The sequence below is a fragment of the Pleurodeles waltl genome, chromosome 9 (genome assembly GCF_031143425.1).
Source record: "Pleurodeles waltl isolate 20211129_DDA chromosome 9, aPleWal1.hap1.20221129, whole genome shotgun sequence".
Taxonomy (NCBI): domain Eukaryota; kingdom Metazoa; phylum Chordata; class Amphibia; order Caudata; family Salamandridae; genus Pleurodeles; species Pleurodeles waltl.
Genome location: NC_090448.1, coordinates 1,153,515,069 through 1,153,542,754, shown reverse-complemented (window position 1 = coordinate 1,153,542,754; position 27,686 = coordinate 1,153,515,069). Strand labels below are relative to the sequence as shown.

General features: G+C 44.1%; 1 protein-coding gene across 2 annotated transcripts in view; it reads right to left on the bottom strand.

The window, feature by feature from the left end:
• Positions 1 to 27,686, bottom strand: part of ARHGAP11A (Rho GTPase activating protein 11A) — a 97,640-nt gene that overhangs the window by 19,581 nt on the left and 50,373 nt on the right. Inside the window, exons 5-8 of one of the 2 annotated variants that reach the window (XM_069209000.1) lie at positions 21,156 to 21,319; positions 12,331 to 12,477; positions 11,741 to 11,815; positions 8,911 to 9,081 (exon numbers count right to left, since the gene is read on the bottom strand). In XM_069209000.1, coding sequence (XP_069065101.1) covers positions 8,911 to 9,081; positions 11,741 to 11,815; positions 12,331 to 12,477; positions 21,156 to 21,319 — 557 coding nt within the window. The remainder of the gene's footprint in view (positions 1 to 8,910; positions 9,082 to 11,740; positions 11,816 to 12,330; positions 12,478 to 21,155; positions 21,320 to 27,686) is intronic. The other variant, XM_069209001.1, reaches the window with a different exon arrangement.

The following is a 27,686-nucleotide window of genomic DNA, read 5'->3' as shown; positions in this document are numbered from 1 at the left end:
AGACTTTGTAAATTCTTTGCATTCATAAACACAGCTATTTACATGAGGGTTGTAACACCACTTTGAAGGGATCAGGTGAAGGATAAACATCTGACTGAGCCTGAGGGATATCAAAATCCAATTCGTTTTGTTAAAAAAAAGAAAGCTTAACTTGAAAAAAAATTGTGAAAGGATGAAAAACAAGGTGGCATCTCACCCTCAGAGCTGAAGTTATAGCCATTAAAAAAAAAAAAACAGCTTCCAAGAAATTAACTTTAAATAACAAAAATGCATGGTTCAAATGGCGGGCCTACTAGGAATGTAAAATTAAGATCTCAAGACTGGATGAGAAAAGGCCTCATTGAACTCGTTTAACAAGCCTCTCAGAAGCCGATTTACAACTGGAAATTTAAATGACAAACAGTCAAAAATAGATGCCAATAAGTATATTTTCTGGTTTTTATTTAAAACTAATTATAACCAATAAAAGCACCACCGAACAGATTATTATTTTTTTTTTTAGATACCGGAAAACACCAGATTTTGCAACATGGTTTACAGCTTTTCTGTTGTTAAGTGTCAAACAGTACAAGTGCAGCACCTACATATGAACACTTTTCGGTGATGGATGCTACCACGACGACCCACGTGGGCCATGCTAAGCAACTTAATATGCCATTGTGGACATCTGCAAAATCCCCGAGGCCCTAGACCCTACTCTCAGTCCAGTTTTGGAAGCATGGCACACATCTTATAGCTTGAGCTCACTGTTCACCGAGTGTAGCTGTGTAGAGGCCAGCAGATTTGTTGCTGCACAACAAGCAGTTTCTCAGTCCAGGATAATGAGTGCTGCCATGATTCCATCCTCCTTTATTAAAAGAGGGAAACAGCTTTACTTTCGCAGGTATTAGGACTGTAGCAACAAATAACACTGTGCATATGGATGCCTCCATAATCAATGTCATCCCCTAAAAATGCATCACTCCTGATCTTAGGTTTACATTGCAACTGCCTAAACAGCATGACTTTTCAAATTTTAGGGAGGATGCTGATAAAAGTTACAAATTCATGAAATGAAATGGGCAAATTCAAAGAAAGGCGTTAAGAGCAAGTACGACTGAAGGAATGTGACAGTAGGAATGGGTAAGAGAGGAAATCGTTATAAGCAATGGAAAAATACCATTCCAGTGATTATAGACATAGAAAAAAAAACAAAACACCGATAGCCAAAGACTTGTCAAAACTTTTGAAGACATTGGGAAACGCAGAAAACCCCGACCTGAATTCACAGTTAACTCACAGGAAAGCCTACAAATAACCTACCCCATACACCTCTAGAAATCCTTGTGAGTTGGTGGAAAAAAGCGAATCGAAAAATATGAACTATCTGAGCCTGCAGCGGGTCGACCTTGGAAATGCAGTCAATCTGCTGAATAAATAGCTCTGGGTGATGACCTACAAGATGCAAAAATAGTGTCTAATATAGCCAGCTGAGAGAAATAAAGAAAAAGATCTAAACGTCCATTAAATTTGAGTGAAACTACTTAACCCCACACTGCATGAACACATTTTCACTCTAAGGAAGAAGCCATGCAGGAGTCTCTTTTCAAGGTGAAAACATCCTGTTACCAAGGATGGCACGCTAGTTAAGAATGTTGAAAGCAATACAAGTCATGTGAAGCAAAATCTTGCAAGTCACCATTTGCATCCAGGATGGAGGCAGAAACATAATGGAGAACAAGCCCAGGCCATACACTGAATTCCCTCAAAGATTCATCCTAAGGGTGTTTGCTCTAACAGTTGCCACCAAGATGATTTGTCAAGGACAGTCTGCTCAGGAAACTTACTGTCTTATTCTCCTTGTCACGCTAGATATCTGCTTACAAAATAGTCCTGTCTGACACCCACTGCCAAAGGTTTAGATCCATTAGATCCACCATGCACATGGGCAAAAGCCTACCACACCCCTTGTTTGTTCAAAGGCATCACACCTTCGTGTTTTAGAATCTGCACTGGTCTCTCAAAGAGGAATGCAAGTAACGCCTACAAGGCTAGTCAGTCAGCCCTCAAATTTACAACCAAATAGTCCTGAATGTGCGGTCCTGTTGCACTTCCAGCAAAACAACCCATCCAGAATCTGAGGACCAAGATGCTGCCATTGAAACAGGGTCCATTGAAGATGTATGTCCCACTGCAGATATAACAATACCAATCTGGCCTTTACACAAGGCAACAAACCCAGAAGATTCAAATAACCCCTTGATTGTTAAAATTGGCTTTTTTTCCAAATAACAGTATCATTTTAATGCTGGAACCCCTCTCTGAAGGAAGAAACACCAATTTAATACAGGAATTCAGAATTACACTTTTTGGAAGGAGGGGATGGAAAAGGCCTCTTACAATTTGCAAACTCATCTCTTACCAAAAAGATTAGTTGCAAAGGCCAAACTACCATCACAAGGGAAGGAGAGGACACATCCTGGATAAGTACAATTGAAGTCCTTCTGAAATGAGCTGCTACGATAGCCATAGCTGTGGTAAGGACACCTGATGCTCATGAAAGGCCAAAGGATATTACTTTGAAATGGAAGAGATGATCCCCTTACTGCATTGCTAAGAAACCTCCAGTGCTCCGGATGTATACAGATGAAAAATAGGATCACTGAAATTTCAGGTACACAATCCACTCTTGTTCCTGAAAAGCCAGCATTTGTCGCAAAGTCCACATCTTGAACTTCTCTCCTTACAAATTTGTTTAGGAAGGGAAGATACAAAATATACTAAATCCTCCCTTCTTTGGAATTAGAAATTGTACCAAGAAGAAAGGACCTTTTTCTGCTGAGAAGGTGCAACCACCTCTATGGCACGCTTCTGACAGAACCGAAAACTCCATCAAGAAGTTTGCCTACAAAGAAGGCAGAACATGTTGAGGTTTCTTAGAAAGCACTTCTGATTATCTGTAAGACACACATTGGTCTGATATCTCATTTTATTTCTAAAGAAATCCTACCACCAATCCACAACATGACAAGTGAACAAAACCTGGTGAGAAATCAGTTTTGCTACAGAGTAGTTGAGGAGGTTGACCACCACAAACCTTACCAGTGGCTGCTGTCTTTCCCAAATGGTGGTCAGAAGCCCAAAACGTTCTGCAGTGACTGAACTTTTCTTGAATACAAAGCCAAACCTGGACTTCTAGCAGTTGCACGACTGATCAAATCACTAGCTCTGAATTGTGCCTGTATGTAAGAAAAACTGTGGTCCTCATCCAGGCATGCTGCCACAGGAAACCAACCAACAAAGTAAGGGTGTGCCCTAAACTCACCGCTCCTGGTCTAGTAAACAAGAAGGGAGCACAAGCTTCACTTTGTACAGAAAACGTCCATCTGCAAAACAAACCTCATTTGTTTGTTTTGCATATGTAAGTTTCCTGTACGAACGAACCTGCTCTCCTCATTTCTTTTGACGTTACAGGAAAGTTGGAAAGATCATGTAAAAAGACAGAAGAACCCTGTGTCCAAGTAGGTCTGACTTGACGGTGCCATCCCGACCCGCAGAAACTCGCTGAACGGACACGCGTGTGGTGATAGATGAGCTAAACATCGGTAAGTCACACTAAACTGGAGAAACTCTTCAGACGCCTGCTAACCTGTAAGAATTTGCGAACAAGGAAACCTTTTGCATCGGCTAATACAGGTCTTTATTCAACATGGAGGCTGCTTTACTACAGTTGCTTAGCATGCCTTTTGCCAAAGCAGTTTCTTCTGGCAAATTTGTCTAAAACACCAACATTCCTGGTATCTGCAGGTAAAGTAGCATCAGAGTCCAAAGTGCACATAAACATTTCTGTATCCTGTTGTGAATGACACTAAGGCATCAGAGTTTGATTCAAACTAATCCTGCATTGGTTATCAGACGCCTCCGTTGTCACCTTTAGAATCTGAAGAAAGGTCTTCTCCTGTGGACACTCCTGTCACATGAAAATTCTAAGATGTGATTTTTCAAATGTACTTTTGACACCAGTGTCAGCCTAAAGTGATAACAGAACCACCAAATCTGATATATGTGCCAAGAGCAGAGCCATAAATGGCTCACAGGCAGGCTTCAAAAGCAACTTCAATTCAGATAAGACTAAATGTTTAGGATACGATAAAGGAACCGGGGCCGAACTTAGCAGCATTATAGCTGTGCCATCTGGCTCCAAGGAGCCGGCTTAAAGATTCTTAAAGGTCTCAAACTTAGGTGCAAAATGTCTGGCATAGGGAAGCGCACCTGTGAGACTAGTTGCAGGGCAGTTTTCAGATCCAGCCTATGTGTTCTTTCTGGGACGGGAGAAATATTCTGGTCTCTTATTCATCGGAGATTTGGATCTGGTCCAAAACAATGATGGAGGTCTAGATTTTTCCATCATCAAAAGCATTTAAAGTTTGACTCATTTTACTCTTGTAAGGAAATGCCTCCTTGGCATGGTTGCCCCCTGACTTTTTGCCTTTGCTGATGCTATGTTTACAATTGAAAGTGTGCTGAGGCCTGCTAACCAGGCCCCAGCACCAGTGTTCTTTCCCTAACCTGTACTTTTGTATCCACAATTGGCAGACCCTGGCATCCAGATAAGTCCCTTGTAACTGGTACTTCTAGTACCAAGGGCCCTGATGCCAAGGAAGGTCTCTAAGGGCTGCAGCATGTCTTATGCCACCCTGGAGACCTCTCACTCAGCACAGACACCCTGCTTGCCAGCTTGTGTGTGCTAGTGAGGACAAAACGAGTAAGTCGACATGGCACTCCCCTCAGGGTGCCATGCCAGCCTCTCACTGCCTATGCAGTATAGGTAAGACACCCCTCTAGCAGGCCTTACAGCCCTAAGGCAGGGTGCACTATACCATAGGTGAGGGTACCAGTGCATGAGCATGGTACCCCTACAGTGTCTAAACAAAACCTTAGACATTGTAAGTGCAGGGTAGCCATAAGAGTATATGGTCTGGGAGTTTGTCAAACACGAACTCCACAGCACCATAATGGCTACACTGAAAACTGGGAAGTTTGGTATCAAACTTCTCAGCACAATAAATGCACACTGATGCCAGTGTACATTTTATTGTCAAATACACCCCAGAGGGCACCTTAGAGGTGCCCCCTGAAACTTAACCGACTATCTGTGTAGGCTGACTAGTTTTAGCAGCCTGCCACAAACCGAGACATGTTGCTGGCCCCATGGGGAGAGTGCCTTTGTCACTCTGAGGCCAGTAACAAAGCCTGCACTGGGTGGAGATGCTAACACCTCCCCCAGGCAGGAATTGTCACACCTGGCGGTGAGCCTCAAAGGCTCACCTCCTTTGTACCAACCCAGCAGGACACTCCAGCTAGTGGAGTTGCCCGCCCCCTCCGGCCAGGCCCCACTTTTGGCGGCAAGGCCGGAGAAAATAATGAGAAAAACAAGGAGGAGTCACTGGCCAGTCAGGACAGCCCCTAAGGTGTCCTGAGCTGAAGTGACTAACTTTTAGAAATTCTCCATCTTGCAGATGGAGGATTCCCCCAATAGGGTTAGGATTGTGACCCCCTCCCCTTGGGAGGAGGCACAAAGAGGGTGTACCCACCCTCAGGGCTAGTAGCCATTGGCTACTAACCACCCAGACCTAAACACGCCCTTAAATTTAGTATTTAAGGGCTACCCTGAACCCTAGAAAATTAGATTCCTGCAACTACAAGAAGAAGGACTGCCCAGCTGAAAACCCCTGCAGAGGAAGACCAGAAGACGACAACTGCCTTGGCTCCAGAAACTCACCGGCCTGTCTCCTGCCTTCCAAAGATCCTGCTCCAGCGACGCCTTCCGAAGGGACCAGCGACCTCGACATCCTCTGAGGACTGCCCCTGCTTCGAAAAGACAAGAAACTCCCGAGGACAGCGGACCTGCTCCAAGAAAGGCTGCAACTTTGTTTCCAGCAGCTTTAAAGAACCCTGCAAGCTCCCCGCAAGAAGCGTGAGACTTGCAACACTGCACCCGGCGACCCCGACTCGGCTGGTGGAGACCCGACACCTCAGGAGGGACCCCAGGACTACTCTGATACTGTGAGTACCAAAACCTGTCCCCCCTGAGCCCCCACAGCGCCGCCTGCAGAGGGAATCCCGAGGCTTCCCCTGACCGCGACTCTTTGAATCCAAAGTCCCGACGCCTGGGAGAGACCCTGCACCCGCAGCCCCCAGGACCTGAAGGACCGGACTTTCACTGGAGAAGTGACCCCCAGGAGTCCCTCTCCCTTGCCCAAGTGGAGGTTTCCCCGAGGAACCACCCCCTTGCCTGCCTGCAGCGCTGAAGAGATCCCGAGATCTCTCATAGACTAACATTGCGAACCCGACGCTTGTTTCTACACTGCACCCGGCCGCCCCCGCGCCGCTGAGGGTGAACTTTCTGTGTGGGCTTGTGTCCCCCCCGGTGCCCTACAAAACCCCCCTGGTCTGCCCTCCGAAGACGCGGGTACTTACCTGCAAGCAGACCGGAACCGGGGCACCCCCTTCTCTCCATTCTAGCCTATGTGTTTTGGGCACCACTTTGAACTCTGCACCTGACCGGCCCTGAGCTGCTGGTGTGGTGACTTTGGGGTTGCTCTGAACCCCCAACGGTGGGCTACCTTGGACCAAGAACTAAGCCCTGTAAGTGTCTTACTTACCTGGTTAACCTAACAAATACTTACCTCCCCTAGGAACTGTGAAAATTGCACTAAGTGTCCACTTTTAAAACAGCTATTTGTGAATAACTTGAAAAGTATACATGCAATTTTGATGATTTGAAGTTCCTAAAGTACTTACCTGCAATACCTTTCGAATACGATATTACATGTAGAATTTGAACCTGTGGTTCTTAAAATAAACTAAGAAAAGATATTTTTCTATAACAAAACCTATTGGCTGGATTTGTCTCTGAGTGTGTGTACCTCATTTATTGTCTATGTGTATGTACAACAAATGCTTAACACTACTCCTTGGATAAGCCTACTGCTCGACCACACTACCACAAAATAGAGCATTAGTATTATCTCTTTTTGCCACTATCTTACCTCTAAGGGGAACCCTTGGACTCTGTGCATACTATTCCTCACTTTGAAATAGTGCATACAGAGCCAACTTCCTACAACTCTCAATGTAAATGGGTGCAGTTTTTGCCTCAAGTCTTAAAACAATGTGTCACACTCCTCGCTCAAGCATCAAATACAGGCAACACAAGGACCAGTAACCAACAGTCGTCTAAAACTACTAAATAGCTTGAAGCTAGGGCTTACAAGAAGGCATGATGTAAAAAAAAACAAAAAAAAAAAAAAACACTTTTCAATTAGTTTCGAAAAGATGACATGGGTCAAACACCCATTGAGAAAACAGCTCCAGATCCAGTATCCACTGGAAGCAGAGAAAAGTAAAACAATGTCAAAGTCACATATGGTGCCTTGTAGGGGTTAGAAAAACATTCTAATGTCACTGTCTACTTACATGGAGCTGCAAAATGCTGTTGTCATGTGGCACAGATGCTGGAAGATAGCTAAAGAAAGGTTTCTGGATCTGATCGGATATTTAAGGTGGTTCAAGTAAAGAGTCTGCCGAAGTTGATACATTTGAACTAACTATACATCAAACAATTATTTTGAAAAATTATGGTAAATTAATATATAAATGAAAAAGCTATAACATTCCAACTCACGTACCAGAAGCATGGCTGTGATTACCAGGACATTATGGTATTGCCTGTGCTCTTGAAAAAGGCCAGGTAAAGCTCATACTGGGTGCAGAAGTGGCCATTTGAAGTTGCAGTGTTGATTAATGCAATTAGTTCCCCCCCATGCATTTAAGTAATATTATAATATATTACAGACAAAAGTGTAATAAGTGGCAACTGTTCACTTCAAACCAACATAAAATAAATTGTTTAACACCATCAAGGATAAAAAATAGAAATTTGCTACTAAAAACCCAAAAGACCCCAAAGTACCCTCCATAGGTAAGGAATTGTGAGTGGAAATAAGAGAACCACTGGTCTCCTATACATTTAAGGCCACCCTAACAATAGTTGGCCACTTAACATGCTATCCCCAGAGCAGAGGCTCCACATGAAAGATCATACGTGCATAAGGTTATTAGGAGTATGATCTTTGTAATTCACTGTGCGATGCATGCACTGACAACAAATTGGTTTGTCACAAGTAGGCAATGTTGCACCATGATCATGTGTGTCTGTGATATAAAACAGATAGCTGTGATGAATGAGGTTTTTATAATTCTCATTCAACAGTGCCTCTACCTAGAGAGGATTCCACAAGACGACATTAGGGTCTCTGAAGACATAAGAATCAGGTATTTATCAAGTAATATAGCCAATTGAAGAAACATTAATACAGAGTAACTACTTCCACTTCACATCCCTGAAGAAAGCCCACCTACAGCAGACTAAAGGGACAACAAGGTGGGCTGAAACATGTTGACCTGTCAAAGAGTTGCAGTATTCCCCTACTTTTAATCATACCCATCAGGGTACAGAAATAAAGGTGATAACTCCAACTGGAGAAGTATTTTATTATCTCACTTGGATCTCTGTATGTACTAACAAGATGGCCCATTTTTCTCCCTTTCAGCCACCCCCCAGGGCCCTCATCCTAGGACCCGTACATGAACATTCCAAGAATTTCCCTTCTAAGCGGGGTTGTATTATAGGAGTGAGGAGCCTGATGATTAAGCATGCCACCTGGCCAGTGGGTGAGGACATTCGCCCTATAAAGTCTCTCTTCACCCCCCCCCCACAATTATGTAGACCCAGTGGCTCTCATTCCCACTCACAATTCCTTACCTTGACACAGTTTTCTTGGGATTTTTCCAATGGTATTTAGGGATTGTACCCTTGTGTGTTTCCCAGCAGCACCCTTTCTAATATTTGTTACTCAAACCACTCACCTGATGATGGAGTAAAACCACTGCTGAAAAGGCTGCTGGGCAGAAGATCAAAACCCAGGTTATGTTTCAACGACCTCCTTTTCTTGTTGGAAAAGCCCGTACCAGAGTCCACCGGGAGTTTGCGCTTTGTACTTGGAGTAAGGATCACAGGAGTCACCATTGAAGACAAAACTAAACAAAAAACGTAACATTTTGAAGCACAGTTGGGAACAACAGCATTTATCACAGCAGCCCTTGAACACAGGTGACTGGAGACAAGAAAATCAAATTAATGTTATTTCTGGTGATATTCTATCCAGCCACAGATTCCTTCTTGTCAGAAAAGTCTCAGGAGCCAGACTGGATACAAAATGTTTTGGTCTTAGTCCCTTCCTAGAGCCACCATCTCGGGAGGTACTGATGTGGTATTGCCTAAGGAGGGGGAACAGGGGGTAAGTGAGAATTTGAGGTTGGCAGGGAGGGGTGGGGAGGGGTTATAATAGAGATCTCCAACAGGTCGATAGCGAGCTACCAGTAGCCCTCTACCTCCCTCTCGGTAACTCCGACTTTACTGCCTATCAGCCGATTTCAAAACATGCAGCTGCCCTTTTGCAAAGGCAGCACTTTGAAATAACGTGCAACCCATTATGAGAGGCCTGGGAACCTCAGAGTGCAGGGTATCCTGTTCTTTTTTTTCTACTTTTTTTTTCTCATTTTGATTCACTGTTTCTTCCCTCATTCTCCCTCCTTGCTCACTCTCTTCCAATGTCTTTCATTCTTTTCTGCTTTTTGCCTACTATTCTTTCTTCTTCCTCTGTCTCATTTCTTTTTATTCCTTATTTCAGTTTCTTTCTAGTTATTATTTCTTTTACTTTTTTTCTAGCCCATTCCTTCACTTATTCATTGTTTTCATTTCTTCCTCACATTTTACTCACCACACTTTGGTTATTTCTTGTTTTCCCTCTATTTCTTTTTCCTCTTTCTTTTTAATTCTCTCTTTTCCCGATTCTCTCTTTATTCATGCTTTAATGCTAACTGGAATATAAACGGGGGTACTCGAGTCACTGTTTATGTTGTGTACCTTTTCAGTATCCTTATGTTGGACTGAGGCTCAGGAAAACGTTCAATGATCTAAAGTAGCTATTACTGCAGAAAAAGCTGGTGATCACTGGGTTAAATTAATCAGAAGATCAAGTTACTTACCCCTGGAAACGCTCTTTCTGGTGGATACTCTAACCACAGATTACTTAATGCCCTCCACCTTCCCATTTTGTGGAGTGAACCCCTGAACATCAATTCCAAGTTCGATTTTGGCACTCTCACCTGCAATTTGTTTGAAGTGATCCACTTTTGAGGACAGAATGAGAGAGATTTAGAAACCGACATCAGCACAAGATATGGTGCTTGTATGCTGTTCTGCTCCATCACTTCTGTGGTGGGACACAATCACCTCAAAACCACACAGCAGCACCCATACAACATGTGGGAGCATTTCTAGGAAACTCTCCAGATCCAGTCTGATGTCCGGGGATATTTAAAGGCGAGGAATCCGAGACTAGAATTATCTGACAGAAGTAGTAGGTTCCATGATGAATAACAGCAATGTTTCATGAATAGTCCTACTTTCTACTAGATAGTGTGGGTTTGACATGAGGTTAGGGGCTCCCAAGAAAATACGGTGTAACACCAGCATCCAGTCAAAAGAAACACACGTCCCACATAGACTCAGTGGTGATACACTAAGTATGCTCAGACTTGGGAAGCTCCTCCTTCCATATTTTCTATAGACACCAACACCGATCAAAAACATAGATGTCACTGTGCAAGTTTTAGAAAATGAGCTTCTTCACCTACAAGTGTTAGCACTTTAAAATAGACACTTATATTTCAATTCAGTGATGCTTTAGCTTCAAGGTCACAAACCTTTGTAGCATAAAACTGCTCCAGGGACTTATGATGAAATACTGATTGAGCAAGCAAAGACAAGTTGCACTTAACAGTGAAAGCATGGTCATACAAACTCATCTTACTCGAAGTGATGACGCATTTTCGCCACTACCAAAGCAACGTACAAACCTTTTGTGGAAAGAAAGGGTACAGCTTAATAGCAATTAGGAGAGAAATGGGAAATGTGTTTTCTGTAGTTTAAATCATTTGATGTCATCGCATTTTAGATTACACATTTCAGTGAATATTGTGTAAAAACACAGCCACCTTGAAATAAGAGTCTTTAACAGATCTTTATCATAAAAAATAATAATCCAAACAGGCTGGTTGACACAGGTTTCTGAAAATTGTCCTGAACGCAGCTCTTAGAAGCAGTACGATTGAATCCACTGCAGAAGAATCACAATGTATACAACTCTCCAACAGAATATAAAAAAATGTAAATACGAAGATCAAGACTGAAGCAGGAATGTTAATGTTTGCCATTCAATGCAGAAGGAGGGAGTTAACTTTTAAAATAAAGATATTTTGTTAGGGGAGATATATTTCAAAGCCAAAGCATTTCTTTAGTAATAAACATTATGGGGAAGAGTAGCAGAGAACAAATACTACTTCTACAGCCAGGAAAAGGTAATCTACAAGCAGCAGCTCCGACGTCAACCATGGAGAAGCAAAGTCCACAACAAGCAATTACTGTAGCTGCTTCTGAATCAAGTCCAATATCCCTCTGAAATGTTGCTCAGTAAGTACCAGCAAGTGGAAATTTGTTCAACTGGCGGCCCCATTAGTGAATAATTAAAAGCTCAATTAAATTATTATTATTTTTTAAATCATAAGGTGTTACAAAACACTTCATTAGGGATGCTGGAGCTGGTATACCACGTGCAGCATTACATGTACCTACCGTTTCGGTCTGTCTGGGGAGTAGTGGTGGGTGTGCGATTAGTTTTAAGTTTGTTCAACGCTCCACTAACAATATCTGAAATGCAAGATACACAAAGCTAATGCAACTTAAAAATCAGATCTTCATCTTGCTTTTCTACAACTAGGAGTACATAACTTATTGTGTGGTTGTACCACTGTACAAGTGGAGTCCTGGACCTAAAGCATGGTAGTGAAGATAATAAACATTGCATAGTGCTCAGATTCCCTACTGCTTTTTTTTTATGTGCAGTAGATGGCGACTGTAATGTAATGTCATATGCAAAGAGGGGACTGGGTTACGGATGAGGAAACTCCTGTCATAGTGCACTCAGAAGAGGTCCATCCGGTGATCAGGGATTTTCCCCCCCAGAGTGGAAGGTGATGTGGAAACAAGTTTACACATACAAAGTAAGAATTTGTAAAATACTGCATGTACCAGGCGCTTAAACCAGAATTTGTCAGCACCTGCACCAGCTATGTTTCATTTTACATAGGGTTTGTGGAAAAACCTCAAAAATACCCTTTCTCGATACTCATTTTTTTAGATACATGTATGAATATCATCCTCACCTCCCACACTGCGACGTCTTCTCCTCTTGCGCTCACCCGGAGACTCCAATTCACCATCATCATAGTTCTCCAGGAAGGACATAGGACAGCCAGCATCAACTCCAAGCATAGCAGGGATCTTCTCCAAGATGGAATCTGGAATACGCCCTGCATAACCAAGAGAACAAGTATTTCAAAAACTCTAAGCTTTGGGTATAAAATTTAACTGAGGGAACTGATGGTGACCTTTCCTTCTTTTGACCAACTATGCTGGTGACAGGCTGCAGCCACTCTGGCTGATGGTCGTACCAACATGGCTGTCCTATATATTGGAAACTTAATAGGAGGATAATCTTAGGACATGGTTGATAAATGATTTGAAACTGAACTACTAGGATTAGGAACTTGTATATGATATAAAGATTACTATTGAAGCCCTGAAGAAGAGGGGGTGCTGCGAAACGTGTGTTGGTTACGCAAATCAAAATCCAAAGGCTGTGCTCTGTGGTACTTACCTGGAAAACACTATATTATACTCCTATCTGGATTCTTCTGTAATTATGGATGCAATTATGGATAAAAGACTGTACTTTAGCATATGTTTTTATAGGATTTGCTAAAATAGGCTGCATCAATTAAACCTCAAAGGCTGTACTTTGCAAAACTTACCTGCACAACCTAATATATCTACATACATCCTTCGGTAATTATAGATCAATGAAACTGAAAGATTGTACTATAGCATCTGTTTTTTAGGATTTGCAAAAATAAGAAGACTTATATTCTGCATTATACAGCTTTGTGACTATTACAATTTGGATTGTCTCCTCCCTGAAAAAAAAAATGTTTAACAACTTCAGTTTTTTCAGATGTAGGACTGCAGGGCCTTTGTCACAGACTTAAAATCCCCCATTTTTTTTTTTTTTTTTTTTTTTAAAGTAAAAAGTTGTTGACTTAAAGGTTCACAGAAAATTGACAACATGTTCGGTGAGTTTAGCTGCCAGTGGAAGTAAAAAAAAAAAAAAAGGGGCATACAATTAGATGAAATGACAGGGTCAGCGCTTAGTTTTTTTTTTTTTTATTATTATTATTTTTTTTTTAAACAATGGGACAATTCGAACACCCTTCCAGCCATCAGACAAAAGGAGGAACTGCACAGTGTCATAAAAAGGAGGTGTAACTACCTGAACCACACATTTTATAGGACTGACTGGACAAGAGTCTGAGTCAGCCGGAATAGCAGCAAGGGTTCAAAGGCAGCTGGAGAACCATGAAGAAAGCCCATCAATCTGCTGCACAGTAGCAGGAGAAAAATGAAGCACAACTTGTACCCGCAGGTAGAGGTTTCAAAAAGTTAGTCTCAGTCAGTGAAAGAAATGCAACTATGGGGCAACGATTAGAGATCTTATCGGGGGGGGGTTAAGGGAATTGAGATAGGAACACGGAGATTGACAAAGAAACCTTGGAGATTGAACCCCTGATTTTTATTTTTTACGGATGTTAAAAACTTTTCACTAGATATCTGGATGTAATGAACCTGTGGTGAGAATAACTTGACCTGGACTCAACAACTAGTTGCTTTTATTTGCACAAATCATGCTTCTAAACCAACTGGTCGCTTGGATGGTGGCATCGTCTGGCTAAACTCTTGCAAGCTCGCATAGCTGAAGTTAACTCAGCTGAGTAACACAAGTTTGACAGTCACATGGGGGGCATAAGCTAGAAGCATCTGACACCACCTCCAAATATTTGCCTCTGTGTGCTTCCGTTTGTGACTCTGGGGTGGAGGGCTGATTGATAAAAAAGAAAATACGCCTGAAAAACTACAACCTTTTCGTACTAACTGAAGGACCCATTGATCGGACATTCTTTTTCGTTCGAAGAGGAATTCTATGCACCCACTGGTGTCAAATCCTCATTAAAACAGCTTTCGTGATCCACAAGTTTCAAAGCTACTGTCATGTTTAGTGTGCGCTCGGTCCCCAGAAAGATTCAATATTTAGCACTGCCTCCAAAAAGACTGTCCCATGTGAAACACTGCAGTATTTGTTGGGCGGTATAGAAGGCTTAAAGTAGCTACAAAAACAAACATCTTCTAACCTCCCAGGATTGCTTAGATTTCCAACACCATACAGTAATCTTCAACACACAATATTTTCTTTCCATCTACTGGCACGTCTAAGACATTCTCCTGCATAACATCCAAATACAAGAGTGACCTCATACTCTCAGAGATATAAACATTCCTCCCTCTCCATACCGAGCAATGAATTCAGAGCCCAAAGTACACTGGTTGACTCAACACCATCATCATGGCTACACTTGTCTGCAAGTCAAACAATCGGCAACTTTCTCCTGTGCTGCCACACATTACCTGCCACGTTCACGTTACTGCTTTCAGTGACAAAGACCCAGACACAAAAACATTAACAATTGCATCTAAGCTCCCAAAATTTCTACCTGAAAGCTGAATTCGTACGACACCAGCCCAAAACCTCGTCACTAACTCTATGACCCATGTGGGAGTCGGCTGGGCTATGAAGATTACGTAGAAAAACACACACTGGCCTTTATTCTGTTAAGACATTTTGTAATCACCTTAGGTAAGAAAGGGTGCCTCAATCATTGGGGGACTCAAACAAAGTAGTAGTAACTGTCATACATACTACTGGGGCATTCGGAGTTTAAACAGGAAATGGAAAATGTGCCTCTCAAGATGGCAAAAGAAGAAAAAACTGTAAAGGGAGGATTAGCAAATCAAGCAAGACGTTTGTAAACACTTGAATCCTGTAAGAACTATATAGAGTTACAATCACCTTAATAGCAAATTAAGACAGCTGTGTAAGAAACATCCCAGGATAGAAAGCCACTTGGAATCTTTTGTGAATCAGTATGCAAGGTGCTCTTCATAAGCAGGTAATAACAGATTTAAACTAAGAGTTTGCCACTTTGAACCCTGTCGGTCTTAAGGAGCACACGGCCAATATTCTGTGGAGGGGCTTATTCACACCTATTATTTTATTAAGGCATTACATTTCATATTGCTGCTTTTATGTTGGTTTTTGCACTGGCATTATTCTTGAACTGTAGATATTTCTTACCAGTGCTTTCCTTTTGCACCCCTCGTGGCTACCAAAAAGACAAGTCACTGGCCTGGGCCAACACAGATAACAGCCCTTTTGGAGACTAGCAAGTTGCATCCCCCTCCTAAATCTTTCCCTCTCACCCAAAGCATCCAGCACACTCATCTAGGCAAAGGCCAAAATAGTTAAGTTTTTCTGTGTATAGTCTTCCCTGTGTAGCCCCATTCGGGTCAGGAACGAATGAGTCAAAACCACTGCCCTTTTCATTCCCTATCCCTACCTCCCTAGGCCCTCTGCTCATCCTCTAAAATCTAACTATTTCCTCCAGCAGGGTTACCGTTTATTGCATTTCTTGGCTAGCTGCTTAAGAGCACCCTCTTCTGTCATTATCACCATTGCTGCTTTGGGTTGGAACCCTTAGAAAGCTTAATGTGCTGTGTAGTGGTAAGGGTGTTTCCCCCTCTTTGGGCCAGCAAAGGGCCTTGGATCAGAACCTTTGCTTCTTGGCCTCTTTCCAACCTACCCACCTCCATACCTCTTCTCTCCTTCAATTCACTACTCCTCTATGTGGCGTCTACCATTGCTGCCGGTATCCACAGCGTGCCCAAATGTAGCCCTCTCTTGGCTATGGGATGGCTGTGTCGTAGTTACTCTTGCTCTAGGAAAGACTGCTGGTTTAGGGATGACAGCTTTTTTGTTTGTAGGCGAGTAGGTCAATCCTACAACAAGTCAAATGTCAGGCCAATCCTCACGGCTCACAAGGAGTACCCCACCAAATACCCAAACAGTAAAAGGTGATTTGTGGCAGCCTTTACGCATGGATTCTAGAGTGCGGCATCTCAGGGGAGTCATGGCTAAACGGAGATTATCCTTTTCTCACATGAGCAACAAGTCTCAGTCACATACAGGCAATTAAAGAGATGCAGTAAGCTTATCAATAGGTTTTATTTACAAGACTGCAATCTGCTGTAAATTGCATGGGCTGCAATGATAATGAGACAGAATAGTAAAGATGAGTCTCATGAATATAAAGACCCCACCATCTTGCAATAACATGGGATACGAAATAGGCCCCCATACCCTAGCATGATTAACCTAATCTCTAAACTAAAGAGCGCTACATGTGTTTAATCTAATCTGCCGGTACCAGGTCCATGAGAGGTGTCCCCCAACACTCATTACTTTGGAATGAGGTCTCTAGATCAGACTCCATGGGGACACGAAGGCTGGGTCTGCATCATGGCGACATGTAGCATAGATAGCGTTGATGGCATCTGGTAGGAATTCCTCTGATAACCTTGTCTTGCGCAAGATGTATTTATACAGACCTTGTAGGACCGCCAACGCAGGTATGTTCCCAAATAATAAATAAGGCGTGCTTGGGGTGGCAATTATATAAACAATTCTCTCCAAAAGTGCATTATGTTCCTGTCACACGTAAGTGTATATCACTTGTCATTGACGCTGATAGTAACGCCTTCAGAGAGTGGCACTGATGACGTGAAATCAAAACATCTTTCTAACTATAAACATTGCCACCATCTGAAGAAATAATTAAATAAATGATCTAAAATAGAGCAAGCTACGTAGGTTAAAAGTCACTAGGTGGGGGGGGGGGGGCACAGGTCTAAAAGCCAGAAGGTTAAGCTACCTCCTGGTTCCCAATATAGCTAAATAGGATCCACTACAGCTTTAATCACAATTTACTATGGCTGTCTCCGGTGTACGAATGTGGGTTAGTGAGAGCTTCCTCCTCAGTTGAGAGGCCATTAAAAGACTTCCACCATGGCTGCCTTCTCCAGTGCAAGCCTGTAGATTGCTCTTTCATCATCCCTGGGTCAAATTTTTTTTACCTCCAAAGCCTGCCTGTAATTACTCAATGCTCCTAGGTCCCTTTTGTCACTCAAGGGTAGTCTTTCAGATAATTTGTAATGGCTACATGTATATATGAAGTATAATGACTCAATCTACAATCTTAAATGAATGCCATCGCCAAAAATGCACTCTAACTTATTTTGTGATGGGTTATCAAACAGTTCACTTCTGAACATGAACTTAAGACATTAGTACAAGCCTGGTTCTATCTCGACTGGACGATGGAAACTTACAGTCACTAGCTTACCAAACGTTTCTCAGCATCTGAGAGCAGTATCCCATGCTGTAACTTGTTTTGTTTCAAGATATCTAACCACATCATACGTCTATTTACAAAATTGGATATCTTTCCAACTAAGATAGAGCCCAGCTTAAAGTAGGCTTGCATCACCCACAAATCCCTACAGCCATCTAAAACCATCTACCTGGATAAAAATTTAAAATCTTTGAAGAGCAACAGTGACTATGCAGTGCAAACTCTTCCTATCCTTCAGTGAGAGAGTCACCCTCTCCGCCTCCTTGCATCACTACTTGATATGTAGCATTCATAAATCGAGGCAAAATTCCTCCTGTTTCACCACCATTTCTACTGCAGTTTAATTTTCAATCCTCACCTCCTGCGATACATGCCACGGCAGAGCTACCTCAGAACTAAATCTCTCACTGCACTTCTGCCCTTTAATGCCTCCTCCATGCTATTTTAATTGCCCAAGCTCTTACTGAACTTGTACATTTTTATTCTTCCTCCTTGCCATCAAACCTAGTCGTGATCTGCCTTCTTGCCCTACTTCTCATCGCAAAACTCTTTACTAGACCCAAAGTCTTTCACACTAAGTTTCGCCTTGCTCTTACTTGATTTTACTGAACTATTGATCCTGCAAGGATGTTGACTGAGCAGGTTTGTTTACAAATTACTTATGATTTGCTCACCTTGGACTTCTATTTGTAACAGTGTCGGAATTCTATGCAATAACCATGTTGGATAATGGCTAGGGCCCACGAGTCCGTAGTTAAGTCTTGCCAATTTTGGTAATAATCTGTGAGTCTCCCCCCCACAGGTGTTGTGGGTTTGTGACGTTGGAGTCACTGTTTAGTTTGTGGGGTTTTTGAGCTTTGTAATTTCCCTCTTGGTTTAGGGAACTGTCCACCCCTATATTGTCCCCGAAAACTTCCTCTTTGGTATTGACTCTGGTATGTGGGTCTGGCCTGTGAGGTGGAAGGTTCTGTGGCTTAGGCCCAAAACCCCCCTCTAAAGTGTGGCTTTCTAAAAGTGCCTCTGTTCTGTGGGGAGTAGAGCGCGCCCATGGCTGTGGCCGTGCCAGTGTCTCTTTAGTTTGTCTATAGCTGTATTCAACTCCGGCCCAAACAACTGTTGTCCGTTAAAAGGCATATTCAGCACAGCCTGCTGGATCTCTGGCTTAAATCCGGAGGTGCGTAGCCATGCGTGTCTCCGAATGGTGACCGCCGTGTTTACTGTTCTGGTGGCTGTGTCTGCTGAGTCTATAGCCGATCTTATTTGGTTGTTGGAGATACTTTGGCCCTACTCTACAACCTGTTGGGCACGCTTCTGAAATTCTTTGGGAAGGTGTTCAATGAAATGTTGCATTTCGTCCCAATGTGCCCTGTCGTATCTTGCCAGCAGAGCTAGCGAATTGGCAATTCGCCATTGATTGGCTGCCTGTCCTGCCACCCTTTTGCCTGCTACATCGAATTTCCGACTTTCTTTGTCGGGTGGTGGTGCGTCCCCAGAAGTTTGTGAGTTTGCCCTTTTCCGGGCTGCTCCTACTACTACTGAATCAGGAGTTAGTTGTTGTGTAATGTAAACAGGGTCCGTAGGGGGAGGTTTATATTTCTTCTCCAACCTAGTTGTGATGGCTCTGCTCTTCACCGGGTCTTAAAACACCTGTTTGGCATGTTTTAACATGCCTGGTAACATTGGCAAGCTTTGGTATTGGCTATGTGTTGATGACAGGGTATTGAATGAAAAATCATCTTCTATAGGTTTGGAATGTAATGCTAAGTTATGGAAAGTAGCTGCCCTGGAAACCACTGTACTGTACTGTCCTCTGGTGGTGATGCCCTTGCCGGGTAACAGTCCGGACTATTATCAGAGACTGGTGCATCGTACAGATCCCATGCATCTGGGTCATCTTGGCTCATCCGTGTGTGCGTTGGTGACTGCATCATTGGGGGTGTTGCTATTGGGGACAGATGTGGTGAGGGCGGTGGCGATGGCTGTGGAGAAAAATGTGGTGGTGTTTTTTCTTTAGCCACCTTTGCTTTTGGCTGCATTTCCGTTTCATGGAACGCGAGCTTCCGCTTCATTTTAATTGGGGGAAGAGTTCTTATTTTCCCCTGTGTCTTTTTGTATATGGAGCCTTCTCTTTGTGTGGTCTGGCTCTCCCATCTCTAGTTCTTGTTCAAGCTTGTGGCCTTGTAGCTGTGAGGAAAGGCCCTGTTCGTCCGTATAGGAGCTTTGTTTCGGCTCCGAGGCTTGGTGTTTCGGCACCGAAACCTTCTCAGCAGTCTTTTTACGCTCCGAAGAAACCTTTTTTGATTTTGGGGTGCCGATGTCTCGGTGCCGAGTTTGGTCGGAGCAGGTATCTCGGTGCAGAGTATATTCTGAGCCGGTATCTCGACCGGAGTCTGATGTCTTCGGCTGCTGTGTGCCCTTTTTCGGTGCCGATGCTTGGTCACCGTGCTTTCGGGTAAAGCCATGGCCTGTCGGCGGTGGCGTCCCCTGGGCCTTCATGATTTTCGAGTGAGTTTTGGCCGGGGCTGCTTTACTCACGGTTTGTTGCCTCGTCGGCTGCTCACTCTCGGGCTCATCTGAGTCCGGATCTGGGATGGAGAATGTCTCCTCTTAGACGTCGGGGTGTCCGGCCGGTGTCGACACCATTTGAAGCCTTCGAGCTCTCCGGTCGCGCAGCGTCTTCTTGGACCGAAATGCCAGACAGGCCTCGCACGTATCCTCTTTGTGTTCGGGGGACAAACACGGATTACAGACCAAATGTTGGTCTGTATAAGGATAATTAGCGTGGCATTTGGGGCAGAAGCGGAATTGGGTCTGTTCCATGAGCCTTGAAGATGCACGCGGTCGGGCCGATCAGGCCCAGTCGAGGAGTGGAAGCCCCGAAGGGCTGCCGGAGCTCTTCTTTTCTTCGCTGTGCTATGTCTAACCCGATACCGATCGCAAACAATACCGTCGAATTTTCCGTTTATTAACTAACTTTTCCGAACCGAAATACGGAGCGAAGAGGAACACGTCCGAACCCGATGACGGTAAAAAAAAACAATCTAAGATGAGTCGACGCCCATGCGCAATGGAGCCGAAAGGGGAGGAGTCCCTCGGTCTCGTGACTTGAAAAGACTTCTTTGAAGAAAAACCAACTTGTAACACTCCGAGCCCAACACTAGATGGTAGGATAATGCACAGCATGTGTATCTGCAGCTACACATGCCATCGAACATATATATTATAAACCGTGTGCAGTCATGTAAGCTTGACCTCTGTGACATGGTGTATAAAAGTTTTCGGTTTCTGTGATATAAGCAACTTACCAGTTGCCCCGCCTCAAAAAATTACTGCCTGCCTGCAATTTTACTAAACTCAAACACCCACACACCATTCCCAGGGATCTTCACGCAAAAGTATTGTCATGCAGGTGCTTTAGATACCAAGCCAAGTGCAATAGTCAATCCACAAATTGAGCAATCATAAAACTAATTATTGCAAAGGACATGTATTCCAACACTAGCAAAATATGACATAACTCGTACACACCATTTCAGACTCCCCTAGGATGATTAGGATTCATGCAGGGATATATGAACATTGCATTATTTAAAAAAAAAAAAAAAAAAAAAAAACAACTTTGAGGTGCTCACCGATATCTGGTGCATGATCAATCAGCCTGCGCACAACAGCAGCTTGCAAACGTAGCTTCTTTTCGGTGCTTGCGGACATCTTTTCACTCCAGTCGCTTGACTGTAAAAGGTTGGGGGCAAAGATTACAGCCAAGTTGCTGCTGTCCATCTTGTTCTCATTGGACCTTAATATGAGGAAAAAAATACACATTTTATGTTAAACATTTTACAATACTCACTCCGAAAAATGACTCCTCTCGAAAAAAAATTGGAAAAAGAATTTAGCATACGCTACTTCCAAGATTTGAGATAGGGGGAATACAAAAAAATGTGGTGAATGGAATATCTGAATAAATCTCAGTCACTGATAATTGCCGAGTTGCATTGTTGTCCATCTTTTTTTTTTTTTCTTTTACTCTCATGCCCTCTCGGATGGGTAACAGCCAAGTGCAAATCAGCCTTGGCCCTGCACCAAAAGGAACAAAATGTAGCTCAAACTACTGGTCAGGCCAGGTTCTTTCTGAACCAAAGCACATGCATGACCAAACTGGATTCAGGCTATTTTGGTTAGTGTGGGGTTGCTCCAGTTCCCGTTCATAGGGGAAACTCAAGGTAACGTACTAAAAGGATCATCCTCAATGATCCTTACAGTGTGTCCCAACTTAATCAACAGAAAATACTTGCCATGCAAGTGGATTGAGCAGCCTATGCACTACTTTTTTCCTACCCACAGTGAGCCCTTAAATTACCTCTTTCTTATCCTATTCAATACTATACTTTCTTAGCAACACACACTTTACACAAGTCATTGGGACAAGAAAAGGTGACACTCAAACATCCAATTTACACTACTCATACTTACAGAGCAACTGTAAAGTTGTAAACCAACTATAGATCATGTTTCCACAAAATGGCACAGAGACCTTATTTCTGTAGGAGCAAAGGGGTCCACAATCTGTATATCTCGCCTTCAACTGAGGTGTCTCATGTAGGTTAAGGACTACCATAGAGGGACAGAATCTACTTAGTTAGATTTTAAATCAAGATGGTCCTGTGGTCAACCAAGCACTAGCTGCCAGCTCTCCTTGGAGTGTCTGGATGTCAATATCTGCACCAGGCCAGAAATAAAACTGCACTCAGCAACTCCTGTTCTTCAGCATCCCTACCCAGCAGATACCACAATGGACAGTGTACTCCACCCATGTCACCTCAAGGTAGCAACCACCCTGCAACATCTCTGGATTTGTGCTTCAGACCATGTTAACATGGCACGCAGAAGTCAGTCTGCCGAGTGTCGGCATGCCACACAATTGCTTTGGCTAAGCCAGTATTTACATTCAATGTAAAGTCCTTATTTACACTGGAAAATGCAAAACTAAATTACAAAAAGCACAAAACGTTCACTGTGCATTTTCTTCATACATTTAACCAGCCGGCAAATGCAAATTTGGGAAATAAATAGTATGGCTCAAAACAGCAAATGCTCAGTTTAACACAATGGATTTGAGTGCGTTGTCCGAAAAACCTGCACTTATTGTTTCACTGTGAATTATTAAGAAGTGTGCCACAGAGCATGATAATACACCAGCATAAAAGAAAAGTTTTAGAACAAATTTTGACCTCACTGACACCAAGAGAGAAATGACTTCTTTGCAACTATGCACATGAATCACAAGAGTCTGGCCAGTACCTGCAAATCCTCCCCAAACATGTATTTGGTTGGCAATAGAAAAATGTTCCATATTTTATTTAAAAAAAAAAAAAAAAAAAAAAAAAAAAAAAAAAAGGATGCAGTGTACATAACTAACAAGTTACTTTTTTGGTAACGCATTATCTGGTAGAGACTATCTAGCTGCAGATTCCTTACCTGAATTTCCTGGCGTCCGCTTGGAATCCAGAATTTTTGCTGAGCAATACCCTGCACACGCCATCAGGTGGCGTCATTCCGATTCGCGTGGCGTCATTGGAGCCGCCCATGATGTCATGGCTGCCTATAAAGGCACCACCCACCCGTGTGTACGTCAGTTCTTTTTCCACGAACTTCCACGCCAGAAGCGCAGAGCCATGGATAGAACTAACAGTTCATCTGTGCAAAAAACTAGGGCCCTGAAAGGGACAATCCCAGACCTTATTAGACATATCCGCAGAGCAGGGAGGCATGGGCCGCTGTAAGGAATCTGCAGCTAGAGTCTCTACCAGATAATGCGCTACTAAAAGGTAAGTTACTTGTTCATCTGATAGAGAATTCTAGCTGCAGATTCCTTAACTTTGAATAGCTACACAAGCTATAACCTCCTGGTGGTGGGCTGCGGATAAATCTACTTACACTAAAAAGTCCTGTAGGACCGAACGTGCAAAATGTCCATCTCTCCGCACCAGATTGTCCAGGCAGTAGTGTTTTGCAAACGTGTGCAAGGACGCCCATGCTGCTGCCTCACAGTTATCCAGGGCTGGAATACCCTTTGGTAACGCAGTGGTAGCATCCTTGCCCCTGGTAGAATGAGCCCTCAGGAGGCTGCTTCTTGGCCAATGCGTAAAGCAGAGAAAGACCCAGTGCGAAATGGTTCGCTTCTGCACTGCCCAACCTTCCTTTACTCCCACGTACCCCACACAAAGAGTTGGTCATCCACCCTTAACTCTTTTGTGCCGTCAAGGTAGAACGACAATGCTCTTTTTGGGTCCAGTCAGTGGAGTCACTCCTCTTCCTTAGATGGATGCGGTGGAGCAAAGAAGGTGGGTAGGGTGAGGTTCCGACCCAGGAGAAATGGGGTCACCACCTTAAGAAGGAAAGAGGCACTATTTCAAGATGGCGACCGACTAAGACACGAACACGGCCAACTGTTGCCGTTTCTCTCTCCACTGAATAATTTTCTGGTATTTGGACCATATATTACAAGATGTGCTGCACAATTATGAACATTGTAATGCCTTGAGAAAGCCCTAGGTGGACTCACCATAGAGGGCGAAACATGTGTCTGCTGTGTTTTAATCTACATTCGCCAATCTTCTTCAAATGTATCTATGAACCAAATGAATGAAGACTGATCATTCCGTTACTCATCAAGTTTCTTCTTAATTTTCTGCCAACTAATATATGGACCACATAATTACTTAATTATTTAAAAAAAATAATCAGCATCAAGAATTACTCTCCTCCTAAGAACTACTCACGTGGGTTCTCATTTTCAACCAGTCTTGGATTCTCATTCTCTGCGGGGGAATTCGGTCCATACCCCTTATTTGAGTTCCCACCACCAAATACCTTCTATAGGGCATTCACATAGGAAGGACATTTGGACCTTTTCTTCTAGAGTAAAAACGTGTTCTGAGAACCACCTTGTTTGGAAGCACAATGAGATACAGTGGCTTAGATGAAAGAGCCTGCATCTCACTACCCTCCTGGCAGATGCTATTGCCACTAAGAAGGCTGTCTTGATGGTGAGCAGCCGAAGGGGACAGTTGTGCAAGGGCCCATAGCGATCACACATGGGAAATGTGAGGACAAGATTTAAGTCCCATTGAGGCATAACAAAGGGTGTAGGGAGAAACATATGTACAAGCCCTGTAGGATTCTTGAAAAGTGAAGGCTGCTTAGGCAGCTGGAGAAATGCTGATAAGGCAGAAAGACAGCCCTTGAGAGTACGTACCCAAGGCAGAACACTGCTTGGCAAGAAATAGTATAAAGAGAAGGATATCAAAGAGAAGCAGAAAGAGGATCAATAGATCTTTCTGCACAATAATATACAAAGTGTTTCCATTGGCAGGCGTATACCGTTTTAGTGGAGGGACGCCTAAATGCCAAAATAATTTTACAGACTTCAGGAAGATGGTCAAAAGCCATCAACTGCCACCGCTCAATCTTCACACATGAAGGTGCAGAGTTGACAGGTTTGGGTGGAGAACTTTCCCCTGCTGCTGCGACAGAAGATCCTCCCGAAGGGGCAGCCTGATCGGAGGATCAGTGTTTATTTTCAGAAGCTCGGGATACCAAATTCTCCGTGCCCAATTCAGAGCCACCAATATTACTTGGGCCCGGTCGTTCTTGATTTTCTTGAGAACTCTGGACAGAAGTGGTAGGAGCGGAAAGGCGCACAGGAGGCCTGAACTCCACTCCTGACTAAAAGCGTTGCCGAGCGATTGCCACCTTGGAAACTCCAATGCACAACTTTGCTGAAACTGCAAGTTCTCTACCGAGGCAAACCGATCTAACCAAGGCTCTACCCACTGCTGAAAGGTCCTTGTGCCACCTCCGGGTGGATACACCACTTCTGATCCACTAGGAATCGACGGCTGGGTTTGTCCGCCTCAGTGTTCAGAGAACCTGCCAGGTGTTGAACCACCAGGGTTATGCCCATCTGTTCCAGCCATGTCCAGAGACGCAGGGTCTCTTGACAAAGGGTCCACGACCACACACCGCCCAGCTTGTTGCTGTACCACACTGAGATGGTGTTGGCCGTGAACACCTGCACCATATCCCCTTTTATAACAGGAAGAAATGCTTTCAATGCCAGTCGGATCGCCCTAAGCTCCAGTAAATTGAAATGGAGTCCAGACTCTGACAGAGACCAGAGGTCTCTGATCTCCACCTCTTCCAGATGGCTGCCCCATCCCATAAGAGATGCATCAGTCACTACTGTGAGATCTGGTTGGGGGAAGGGAGAGGAGTCTGCCTCTGACCCAATAGCAGTTCACCAGCCACCACTGCAGGTCTTTTGCAGTTCCCTCCGAGATCTGAACCGTATCGGTGAGATTCCCCTGATGCTGTGCCCACTGGAACTTCAGGTCCCACTGCATAGGCCTCTGGCATGTTTGACTAACAGGATGCAGGAGACCATGAGGCCCAGCAGCCTCTGAATCTGTCTCCCCAAAATCCAAGAGTGGCCGAAACATCGTTATCATAACCTGAATATGGTGGACTCGCTGCTCTCGAGGATAAGCCAGAAACTGTAAGGTATACAAAACATCCCCAATAAAAGGGAGATTCTGAGAGTAAGTCAGGTGTGACTTCGGTACATTTATAGTGAACCCCAGCGAATGCAGGAGGTTCGCCGTAGTCTGAAAGTGGGCGACGTGAGCCTGGGGCATAGGAGCCTCCAACAGCCGGTTGTCGAGGTAGGGCCAAGATTGAAATCCCTAACCTGAGCAGATAAGCTGCTACCAAAGCCACTTTTGTGAACACCTGAGGGGCACTTGTGAGACCAAACGGAAGCACAGTAAACTGAAAGTACTCGTGGCCCACCTTGAACCGCAAGTAACGCCTGTGGGCAGGCAGGATGGGGGATGTGAAAATACGCATCCTGCAAGTCCAGCGCTACCATCCAGTCTCTTTGGTCTAGGGTAGACAAGACCCTAGCAAGAGTGAGCATCATGAATTTATCCTTTTTGAGGAAGAGATTGATGTTCCGCAAATCCAGAATGGAGGCGAAGGACCTTGTTCGTTTTGGGAATCGGAAATTAGTGGGAATAACAACCACTGCCTACTTCGGACATTGGGACCCTTTCTATGGTTCCCTTGGCCAAGAGAGTCATAACTTCCTCGCAGAGCAAGATTAACTGATCCTTCATCACCCATTCTTTTAATGGAGGCATAGAGGGTGGGAAAGACTGGAAGGGGAGGGAATACCCCTTCTGTTTGATCTGCAAGACCCATTTGTCAGATGTTATGGACCGCCAGTGCGGGAGATGAAATTTAATCTTACCTCCAACTGGACGTGTGTGGTCTTGCACACCCATACTTTGAGGACTTGGGTGCTGTGGAGGAAGGGGTCTGTGTGGTGGCCGACCTCTGGCTAGACCCTCTGTGTCTGAAGGTACCACGACCTTGTTCTTGCATAGGATGTTGAGTTGTCGGAGGACAGTGGCTGATTTGTGGGTGGCGCAGCACCACACCCCTTCAGAAGCCTCTTAAGGCAGACTGCTGACGAGGTGGCACCGAAAGGCCCATGGATCTGGCCGTAGCCTGAGAGTCCCTGTACCGCTCAAGCACCAAGTATGCCTTTTCTCCAAATATAAGCGAGCCATCCAAGAGCATGACCATAAGGTTTGCCTAGACATACCCCGAAAAGCCAGACGTACCGAGCCAGGCGTGGCGAAGGTCTACTGTCGATGAAATCCCCCTACCCAGCAAGTCGGTCGTGTCCAAAGGAAACCGTATTGTAAATTTTGCTGCATCTCTACCATCTTTAACAGCTTGTGAGAATGTGTCCCGCATGCCCTCCGGAACTTGGGGCAGCACCTGTGCCACTGTATCCCAGACCTCAATGCCAGGCTGGAGGGAGAAAACATTTTCTTACCAAGCTGATCCAGCCTCTTGGATTCCCTATCAGGGTGCACGGATGGACTGCACCATGGGAAGTGGAGGCCTGGACCACCAAGCTGTCCGGGGTGGGGTGTTGGGTGAGGAAACTAGGATCATTAGGAGCTGGTTGATGGCGGCGGCCACCTGTCCTATTTACAGTAGCCCCTGTGCTGGGTTTGGACCACATCCCCAGCAGGACATCAGTGAGGGCTTTGTTAAAGGGCAACATCGGTTCCAATGTGGAAACCCCCGGC